The sequence below is a fragment of the Meleagris gallopavo genome, chromosome 2 (genome assembly GCF_905368555.1).
Source record: "Meleagris gallopavo chromosome 2, MGAL_WU_HG_1.1, whole genome shotgun sequence".
Classification (NCBI taxonomy): domain Eukaryota; kingdom Metazoa; phylum Chordata; class Aves; order Galliformes; family Phasianidae; genus Meleagris; species Meleagris gallopavo.
In genome coordinates, this window is record NC_139405.1 from 82262067 (window position 1) to 82273583 (window position 11517).

The window sequence follows — 11517 nt, forward strand, 5'->3', positions numbered from 1 at the left end:
AAATAAGAAAACAGTGATGCCGTTAAGATTTCGTAAGCAAGTGAAACCCATCTTAAAAACATTCTGAAACTCAGATGAAAGGAATTTACTATTTCCCTTTTTGGCTCTGCACAGAAATTGCAGAGCAGAAAGAATGGGCCCACCAGCAAGCCAGAGAAGTGGGAACAACCAACACCTGAAGCACTTTCAGAGGACAGTGAAACTACTTCAGCATCTCGCTAATTACTCTAAGACAACCAAAGAGCAAAGCCCAGTTTAAGAGGCCCCTCAGAAGTCCTGAATATTGCCAGCAAATCTGTGAGTTGCTATCTGCATAGAACCTTACATGGCTGTCAGCGAGCACAAAGCCAAGCTAACATACACTGCATAGGCAGCATGCATTAACTTCTAGCTAACAAAATGTGACTCCGTAATGTATTTATCGAAATAAAATTAAAACATTTACTATCATTATTATTGCATAATTAGATTGTTTGCATTTCTGTATTTTAGAGTTAATTTCTTTAGGATTCAGAGGCTCTTACTTCAGTCATTACTTCAGTCAGGAATAATGTGTACTAATGTTCACATAACAATAACAATATATAACTAACAGTATTTTAATAAAAAAAAAGTCACTCTTTCATACTGAAAATATTCACAGATTAGAATTAGTTACATATATGGAGCATAAAAAAGTTACCCACCTCCTACCTCAAGGCAAAACATGTGCAGAATTTCCTTTCCAGAAGAGATAAAGAAATTAAACTGAAATTCAGCATAAATAGACATAATCGTTTTCTCAAGCTGACACTTCATTGTAAGTTATTTACAACATATAAATAGGTGCAACACTACTCCAGGTCCATTGAGAAAAAATTAAAATGGCATCACACAAGAAAAATGGCACAGCATAGCTTTCTATTACCCACACTACGACTGAATGAATGAAATGCAAGAGGAGACGTGCCAAGTTACTTGATACTTGCTAGTCAGCTTAATCAGATACTCTGAGTTTCCTGCAAGATGGATAACAAACACTGCCCTGCTACTTACTGCACACCACGTCTACTAACATATTTTCTGAGACAGAACGATCCTAAAAACCTCTGAGCATCTAATAACACAACTGCCCTGGAACTACACAAAAAAAAAAGAACTAAGAGAGGATTTAAATAAAATAATATGTTTGAAGATATTGGACATGGATATCTGAGATAAAGTAAATTATAAAATTATAACAAGAGGTATTTGAGTTCTTGCCTCATTGTAAACCTACAATGTCAAAGACTGACTTTGTACTCCTAACTGCCATATGCCCTTATAAAAAAAAAACAAAAAACAAAAAACAAAACAATGTCTAAGTCCAGAAGAGAATCAGAAGTACTTTGAAGAAATACTTTAAAAAAAAAAAAGCCTGAATTTTTATCTCAGTAACAAAAAGCTGTTACATATACAACATTTTAAATAAAAAAGTAAATTCTTAATTATGAAATGCATTTCCCTCTAAGAACAGGTTTGAAAAAGCAAAAGCAAGGCTATGCCATTAAGAAATAAAATTTAGTGCAAATTCTGTAATATTTTCAGCAATGTTAAAACACTTTAGTTCTTTTATTTTTTGTTCAAGGTAATATGTACAAAAGGTGCCATTCCAAGGGAGCTGGCAGAATAGCTCGTGTTATTAGCGTCAGTAATGCAATATTGTTTTTTAGTCTAACTACATTCAAACATCAACATTTATGTTCATTTCAGCTTCATCCAACTTTCAGTTATAATTTCAGCTTCATCCAGCTGAAATATCTATTGGATACTGATTTTTAGGGGAAAGTGGAAAGACTTCCACTTCAGTTTTTCTCAAAATATATACACAGAAGAAAACAGTGGAGAGGAAGAGGAATATGAGAAGCACAATAGACAGTAGTAAGGCCAAACCACCTGCCCTCCAGGCATTCCTTTAACTTGGGCAGGGAACAAAGAATTTTGGTACTTGGGAAATAAAGGAAAACTAGCCATTTCCATTTTCCCTACTTCTGTCTCAAAGAGTCATCCTATTGTCAAAAAGATGAACAGGTAAACAACAACAAAAAATAATCTGTTAAATTCCTCTCCCACTCATAAGGAAAGTAAAAATAGAAGCATTCTTGCTTTCTAGAGTATTTCCTTCCAACTTCTGGGACTTAAGGCTTTGCTAAGCAGCAGCTATCAACCATAATATGACTTCACCATTTTTTCATTGCTTTCATTAATAATCGCTTTTGAAAGATGAACTAAAATAACACAGACATTGGTATTCAGGCTTATTAATAATAGCAAGTAAAGAACTTCACATTTTTCAGTCTTAACATCATGGATCAGACGGCTTCAAAAAATATCACACTCTTAGAAATGACTTTCCTCCAAAAAAGTAATATGAATTAAAAATAAATTTCTTTAATGCATTTTCTTAATTTTTATTTTCTTTTATTCCAGTTTTGTTATTTTCCTGCAGTTTCAGAAAAAAAAAAATCAGCTTGCAGTATGCATTTTTTGATTGTACACTTAGCTCTACTCAGTTTCCTATTTCTAAAGAAGAAAAATTGTCCCAAATTCTCTGTTACTGTCTTGATTTTCCACTCTTATTATTTTTATCTCAAATAATAGTCCCAGAATAAATCTGTAAATATCTGGGAGAGGAAGATGCTAATAAGAATAGAGCTCTGTCTGTATCAATTTTATGTAGTCATTTTTCCTTCAATAGAAAACAAAATATACTAGAAAATGCAGTTATTGTATAATTTTAAAGAATTACACAACCCACAAGTTTAATATTTACAGAATCCAATACCTTAAAAATAATGACTACAGTAAACTAGAAAAAAAAAAAAGTTATATTTCTTTAACCATTCTCTCCTGAGGATTACTTTAGTGTCTGGGCCTCTCCAATTCTTCTTTTGACTTTTTCTTTCAGTTCCTGACCTCATGGTGTCCTCATCACTTGTCCCAGAATCTAACCAAAGGGGAATTCTGAGGGCTCGAGCATATTTTTTCTTACACAACCAAGGGCCAGAACTCTTGCACCAGAGAATACCCAATACTCAACACAGTTGCTTCCCACATTATCACAGGAACACGCTGTACTGAAACTGCAGTACCATGACTCAGAGCATATCGCAACCATGAAGCTCGGAAAAGATTCTCTTCACTGTCCAAGGATGTGGAACTTGAAACTACATTCCTAACTGTATCTCACCATTTCCTTGTCCCAGTGAAATCTTAAATCTTTCCAGTTCCATTGTACCTTGTCCCTCTACACCCTCCTTTTGACTTTTCATGCAGTTTCAGTCTTTCATCCTATTCTGTGTCAGAATAGCACACTACCAAGTTTCATCTCTACACTGAGTACCAGCCATTCTGTTGGTGAACAAAGGAAAGATGTCAAAGTCACTGAAAGGATACAACCATAAAAACAGCATTTAAGGAAACAGTGACTCTTTTTAACCCTGCAAGCATCAAATTTCATAAAGGGAAGACTAGTAAACACTTCATGTCATACTATGAAAGTTACCTGTTTCTTTTGTTTTTGTAGACCTTTAAGTATAAACAGTGGAGTTTTCTGTATTCGAATCACAGGTTGAGAACAAGACACTTCCAATTGACTCTCTACTAGATACTTCTAGTTTTCAGAGAAGGAAACTTCTGAATCAGACTGCTTCCCAAAACAAAAACTATAATGGATGGAAATGCCTAAAAATTGACATACTTATTTTTCTGTGGTATCCTTTGATATATTGCTCAGTGTTTCAGATCACAAATAGTGCCCAGTTTGAGCTCCATCTATTAAAGACTCTAGGATGAAAGCAATACCTTACTTACTTCGTTTCTCTGATGAGAGGAGCGCTTCCCAGTTTAAAGCAGACTTTTACCCCTCCACAAGACGTTTGTCGCAAAGAAAAGCTTTCTGTGAGATCAAACCCTGCAAAAATATGATACACTGATTTAGTTTATTTTTGTTTTAATCAACGGAAGAAACTATCACTGCAAAATTCATACAGTAGTTGAAACTAACTTTGCTACCTGATAAATGATTAGTTATTTCCTTTTAATATTTGCAGTGATGTTAACTAAGACCGTTAGGAAAAAGAATGGAACTAAGCATGTCTATAGAACTTCAACCAATAGTTTCCAATTTTAATCTCACTTTCCTAACAACTGTTTTTGGAGCATGATGATAACCAGTTGTATGATGTTTTTTAAGCCAGCAGCATTAGAAACTATCTTTATTTCCACTCCTGTCAATGGATTTAGGTATTTTGCTCTTGATATTAACTGAAGCCATTTACCTGAAACACCAAGACTATCTCTGTTGATTTGTTTGAGATGATGAATAGCTGTTTTCATTAAAGGACACCAAGAACCTTGAAGAGAACACAATTTAAAATCATAAAATTCTATCAAATAAAAATGAATCAGAGCAAACAACCATGACAGTGACAGTCACAGTAACAAGAAAGATTACCTGGTTTCTTTATCTTTTAAACACAGAAAATAAATTACAAAATTTAAATGACAACAGTAATATTTCAGATTTCATTCTATACTTCCATTAATACAAGCAGACATAAATTTTACCCTGTTTTAATTCAGCTGTTTAGGATTGATGCTCACATGAATGACAGAAGCAGAAGTAAAATACAAAGTTCTTACTAAGCTCTTTCTTTTATAGGCTCAATGCCCTATAAAAGTAGAAACATCTAAGTTTTTGTTTAAGTTTTTTTCTCCTGGTTATATTAGAAAAATTCTTTTTCATTGTAATATTTTCCTCAATCAAGAAACATGCAACAGTAAAGAATAAATGCACAATTACCATGGCAATAATCAATTGTTATTTCAGTGAACATTAATTTCAAAATGTGGATTAACAAGGATATGAGCATATCGTATAATGAACAATGCAAGCAACATCTAGACTTTGAAAAAAAGTGGTTGAAAATTAAGCGGCTTTGCAGGGGATTAAGTCTGAACCAAAGTATTTAGGTAAACAAACATAACGTTCTATAAATTTGGAACACAGTGAATTCTAAGGTTATCTCCAGCCAAATGCATAGAATAAACAATGTGTTATTATACTGCATTCAATTTGCTCAAAGGGTTTTGTTTTTTTTTTTTTTTAATATTCACTTGGATACACACTTTTAAGAAGCAAATACAAAGAAACATTCCTTTAATGCATGAGTCAAAAATAGGGCTTTTTCTTCAAACTTTATAAACAACACAACTAAATTCTAACTATGAAACAAACAGGATTTGGCCTACATGCTTATTAAGCTCAGATCTCCGTGAAGACATTTTATGCAAGATGAATCAAGTGTCACTTGATACCACATCCTTGAACGTCTACACTACAATCTACAATTACAAGAAACATCACTTATAATTTGATTTATCTCAAAGGCGCTAAGGCAATTTATTCTTTCCTTCCTTCGTGCATATATGTACGTACAGAACTAAGCATTTTATTTATATAGATATATATACACATATGAAGAAAATTTTATGAGAAATAAGAAATATACATGTTGAAAATAACTGTAACTCCCATAATAAATTCCCTTCCCCAAGCAGAGGATGCAGAAGCATTAAAAATATTTATGCCAAAATCTCAGAAACTGAAATGAAATCTTTCATCACTCTTGGATTGTAGGGAGCTTTATGTAGTGTGAAATGCATTCACTGGAATTACATACTAACATAGCAATCTGAATACACCACTTACTATACACACGCCAAGGGTACAGAAACAGGTTCACCTTAAATACTCTGCAATATACAAATCTGATATTTCAATAATTCATAAAGATTATTAAGCTAATATTTTTCATCTATAGGTACTCTAGAGCAATGAATATTGTTCCTGTAGATTTATAGAAGTACAGCTACAATAAGCATGTTGGTGTAAAGAAAGCCTGTCATGGCTGAAGGCAAAGTAGCATGCATACTCTAGCCGCCATCTTGATAGGGAATTTTTTGTTGTTGTTGTTTTGTTTTATTTTTTTAAAATTAATATGAAAACTATAGGCAGGTTCAGTTTTCAGCTGAATTACTCTACAGTATTTACAAGAAAAGCAGCCAGATACAACCTGTTTTAGATTTTACTTCTAACTGCTATAAACTGTGCTCTTTTTCCTCCACCATTAACTTTCATGAGGGATGAGTGGCTAAGGACTACGGAATTTATGTTATTCCCACCAGCCACTTTCCTACAACTCCAAATAAAGAATCAAAGCTTAATTTCTATGTTATCCAGATGATAGCAATGATTCCTTACATGCCACAGACTGGACTGTGGACCTATTTTTATCAGTATCATAACAGTCCATAGACAGGCCATGTAAATGTTATTTATCTGGTTGTTTTCCATATCCCCAGAAAAACTGAAAGAGTTACTATCATTTTTCTTCCAGTTTTTTGCTGCTGGTATACTCCTTTTGTCTAATATTATTTTACCAGAGAGTTAAGACAAAGTCATAAAATATTAAAATCCAAAAAGCTCTCCATATCAAGACTCATAACGGTAATTGCTATAGATTGATGAAAATTCTTTCTATAGTTTGTGCAGTCAAAAAGTTAGTCTCTTCCAAGATTTTTAGTACTGCTGGCAGACTCTTAAATTCTTTGGCCTGAGACAAAGCAGTCAGTTTACACATTCAGCCTGTGGGTTACTGAATCAGAAGATTCACATGAAGGCATTTAGGAAAGAAAAAGAACAAGACAAACCCCTTATCAGGCATACAAACCACACACAGCTACCACCTCCATTATAATGACTGCAAAACTAAGATAGTAGTAAAAATAACAAGCTTATATTTATACAGTAGACTCCTCTACATGTGATAGAACTGAGCTTATATGGATCAGTCCACGATTCATATTATGAGAATGGTGAAACTGAAGTTGAAGTTAACATACCAATAACTTAACTAGATCTTCTTTCCATACAATAAATTGCAGACTTTCATCCTTAGAAGTCACTGAAGTCTACATAGAAAGTTATTATAAAATCAACATAATCATTTCAAAAACATGTATATGTGTGGGTCAGGCAGGTTTGTGATCGTCTTTCTCTCCACTGAGAAGCTAACAAGGAAAACATTTTTCTAATAGCTTTTTGCAAAAAAAAAAAAAAAAAAAACAACAAAAAACAAAAAACACCAAAACCTAAGTTCAGAGTAACGGGGTTACATCTGCATTTCTCTTCTGTAACATGCTCGTCATAGTCTGAGTTCTTGTTATTATGAGAGACCTTACTGAAGCTCAGGATAGCTTCCCCCTAGGTCCTATGCCGAACACTGATTTCTGTGTTTCTGTGAAAACTGGGACACTGGAGACTCTGTTACATGCTTCACACTTACTCTGACAGAAAGCACGCACTTCTGACTGGGAACTGTAGCTTCCAATAGGCACTCTTGTCTTCCCTAGGTCAGGAGTAATCTGAAATACCTAGATTCGCTTTATGATTAACCTAGCAGGTAAACACTTGTAAAGTTCATGTTTAAGTAAAGTTTTCAGCTGCTAACACCACCTACATGCACATTCTGAGGGCACTGATGTTTCTATCAGAAAGCAGAACTGATCAAATAAACGTGGCCCAGCAGCAAAAGCCCCAGTTAGCTACATACCTTTAGCCTTACATAAAGAGCTATCAGAAAATGAAATGTCATTTTTTTCTTTTTCTATACTGTAAGCCACTTACTACTTATTGCATGACAATAGAAGTATTAATTAAACCAGAGGTGGGAAGAGGACAATGAGAGACTGAATATATAATTTTATTCATACAGGAAAGAAGTCCAAGTCCTGGTGACTATTTAGACACTTATGTAAACAGCATCACAACTTTGGTAGCAGGAATTAAGAAACCTGAGTTCAAGTATTAGGATGCCTACACTACACCTTGGAAAACTATTCTTCTATGAGGAACTGAAGGTAGTAGAAAAATAAGACTATATTTAGGTGGATATCTTGGCTACAGGAGTTATTTTTCCTTTCTCTTGCTTTCCATGAAAAAATGGGCTGATCTAATGTACAGGCTTTTCTCTGAGGGAATGTGTAGTTGTTTCCCTTTATGGTTTCAGTTTCTCTGTACTACTTACTCACTAGCTGAAGTGTCTTTCCACAGCATGCAGGCTTACAGGAGCCACATCCTTACTAAATACCTAAAGCTCCTTCTTCACTGCCAAAGAAAGCTTGCTATCTACCCATGAGTTAAGGAATCCAAGGGCGGCATAGTCAATTTAAACTGCAACACTGAAATAGGTTGCGAATCAAACTTTAAACATTCAGTCTAAGAGTTTAAACACTCACGGTACTAAGAATATGAATACATTTCATATGAGAGTGACTATAGAGACTTTATCTCAATTTTGAGAATTATCTAGCTGCACTAAAATATGAAAACTGAAAAGCTGAACCAATTTGCATGCCTGAAACCATTCACTGTATTTGGGTTAAATTGCCTATCTGAAATTATGATCTAGAGCCAATAGTTTTGACAACACATTCCATGTCAAAAGGCAATGGAAATTCACCATGACTGGCAGTCCTAAGACTTTATTTATGCTACATTTTTCATGGGTTAGCAAGTGACTTTAAAAAGGATTGATTATAAAGCTGAAAAAGCAACGATGATCTGGGAATGAGACAGAGCATTAATATTCTCAATATGGAACATTTAGGAATGATCAGATTAGAACTTCACGTGTCATTCCAAAAAAAGCTCAAGCCAAGAACTCCCAACAATAAAAACTTAACTGTTATGAAAATACTCCTAAAGTCAGTTAACAAACCAGACTGTGGAATCCTTTACCTTCAGTTCACCATATTCTATCATTTGAATGTATTAAGAGCTTCCTTCTGATGAATGATTAGCACACCAAAGCTTCTGAAAAGTGAGAACTGACAGAAATCCTTGCTTAGAGCCTAAGGAGAACTACTCCAAGAAGGCCCGCTCTGATGTTTTTTCCAATGCTAGTATTTATTTAACAAAGTATTAAATCAACAAGACCCACAGTAGATTCAGAATGCCTTCTTAGCAATCTCTTCCCTATGTGTATATACAAATTGATCCTTTCTCTTGCAGGAGATTTCCTTCCATAAATATACTTATTTTTTTTCCTCTCTTCAAATCAAGATTAGTTTTTCCTCATTCTGAAGACTATCTATTAGATTCAGGATGATCCAGAAAGAAATTTTAGAATGCAAACACAATAATCCAAATATCTATCTAAACGAGCTTTGCCAGAAAAAAAAAACTTTCACATTAGCCTAGTGAGAAACAAACGTTATGCACACACTGCAGGAAAAAGAAGGAATCTGGGCAGGTCCTGAAGGACAGAAGCAAATCCATTCATAACTGGTACATGGGAGAGAATGAAGGGCCAAGAGTTGGTTAACGAGTGAAATTAAGAAATAGAGGAGACTGGATATTTCTCTCTTCTTCAAATATGCACACAACCGATTTGTAGGATTCAAAAGAGTTTTGCAATGCAGAATACTGAGTTCCACCGAATGGGGCAGATTTAACAACAAAGACTGCAAAGGCACCAATACGCTTTACCAATGACTTTGCAAAGGCTGTTCTTTCTCAACTCCTGCTTTCTGGTCTATAACTTACATTTCATTTTGTATGTTTTCTACACTTTTCAGTCTCCAGCAAAGTCTTTTTCCTGTTATCACCTTACAGCTTCACTCAAAGTCTATTCCCTGCTGTTGGCAGACCCATACATGCTGGCAGCTATCTACTCGTTATTCTTCACCATCTGCACATATCACCTCATCCTGCAGAAGCGTCTCTCAGTTGTACAAACTTAGTTGTTCTCAGGAGAGGTTCACCCCCTCCTCTCCACATCAGTAGTTTTATTGGACCCATACTTGATCAATTTCTAGCCATCAGGTTAGGCTAAATTTCCACCTCCCTTCTGGCTATACAAAAACAAACTTAGAACCCAGTTCATATCTACTGTTCACAAGTGGTTCGGTTTATCTGTTACAACTTGTATGAAAGGCTTATTTTTTCCTGAGATATCTTTTCATTAGAAAAAAAAAAGTTGCAAATGTATCTATTTACATCATTAGGGAGCGTTATCCACTCATTTTATCCTACTCTTATGTAAAACTTCCCTTCTGTAATGCACTAAGTAGCAACAAAAGAGAAGACAACCTATTTTGACTCTTCTAGATGATCAAAGAGGATAATCGTGTGGCCATTCTCACTCTCTTGCAGGGGTTAAGAATAACTTATTGCTGAAGAATTTAGCTTTGCTGCCCTAAACACAGAAGGCAAAAAGTGTCTAAGTTATATTCAGATTCTTCACAATGCATTACTGCAGTCCTGAAGCCTACACATTACATTTAATAGTTAATAAGTGTTAGTATTTATTATTTACTGGAGAAATAATGTGATTATGATGCTAGAAATCGACTTTTAAATTTTTGGGGCATGAGTTGCAAAGGTGTTGCAAAGATTTAAAACTACTGTGTATATACAGATCCTATTATCTTCCACCAGCATTACTATAAATACATTTCATCTTCTGCAAAAGAAACAATAACTTTTAATCTCAGTCTAAATAGTAATTAATATGTTCTCCTTCCCAGTAACTGAAGGAAAATTCTAGAAAGTTAAGGTATATGTTATGTTGAGCACTTCTAGAAAACTCACAATTCCACACACAATGTGCTTTTGAAACAGAAAAGCTCCCAAGTGTGGTGAAGTAGGAGTTTAGCAGAACAAGATAATGTTCAGAGAGAGACAGAGAGGAAAGTGGAGAAGCATGAGAGTATTTGCAGAAGATGGGCAACAGCTTTTACAGTAAACAATTTAATTATATTCTTCTTCCCTACCATTCCCTTTCTTAGGTACAAGATCCTGTCTCACTGTATGTCTGTGAAGCATATGACACGGTCTGAGGATTAACTTTAGGTTAGGTTAACATGAGCATTAGGTTGTTTAGATCAGTGTAACCACTTATCTACAATAAAGCCATGTGATTTTGTTCACATAACTTTTGCAAGCCCTGATTTAGAATCTTGCTTTCTACAGTAAGTTGAGAAATACAAATAAACAAACAAACAAAAAACCTCTTAGGAAGTACAACTGCTTCCAAATGTGAATCTTTCAAGCATCTGAAACAGAAAGACTGCTTTTGAACTGCTTCAAATTTAGACACTGTCACAAAGAATTGTTTTTTAAAAAAATCTTTTCTAGTTTTGTTTGTTTGTATTTATTTTCCATGTATTGTTCTTATTTATCTACAGGCTGAGTATCAGAATTTATGCCTTTGGGCAGTGATGTGAAAGAAAAACAGGAGTACCTGTCTGGTCACTGACAGCCACAGCAGTAGAAGCAGGGAGGAGCAGGATAACTGCCATGCAAAGCCAAATTGCGCTGGATCCAATGCACTTCATCTCCCCCCGGACACATGTGAACAATCAGCTACAAATCTGAAACAAAAGATCAGAAGATAATCATATTCAGAACAATCTCTGCTTCAAGAATTTCTT

At 34.7% G+C, this 11517-nt stretch overlaps 1 protein-coding gene across 7 annotated transcripts in view; it reads right to left on the minus strand.

Annotated features, from left to right (window-relative positions):
• The window catches only part of COL19A1 (collagen type XIX alpha 1 chain), a 189253-nt gene that overhangs the window by 175569 nt on the left and 2167 nt on the right, over nucleotides 1–11517 (minus strand). For all 7 annotated transcript variants that reach the window (XM_031552582.2, XM_085217827.1, XM_019613188.2 and 4 more), the window contains exons 2-4: nucleotides 11328–11457; nucleotides 4299–4373; nucleotides 3832–3931 (exon numbers count right to left, since the gene is read on the minus strand). In XM_031552582.2, coding sequence (XP_031408442.2) covers nucleotides 3832–3931; nucleotides 4299–4373; nucleotides 11328–11421 — 269 coding nt within the window. In that variant the 5' untranslated portion in view covers nucleotides 11422–11457. The remainder of the gene's footprint in view (nucleotides 1–3831; nucleotides 3932–4298; nucleotides 4374–11327; nucleotides 11458–11517) is intronic.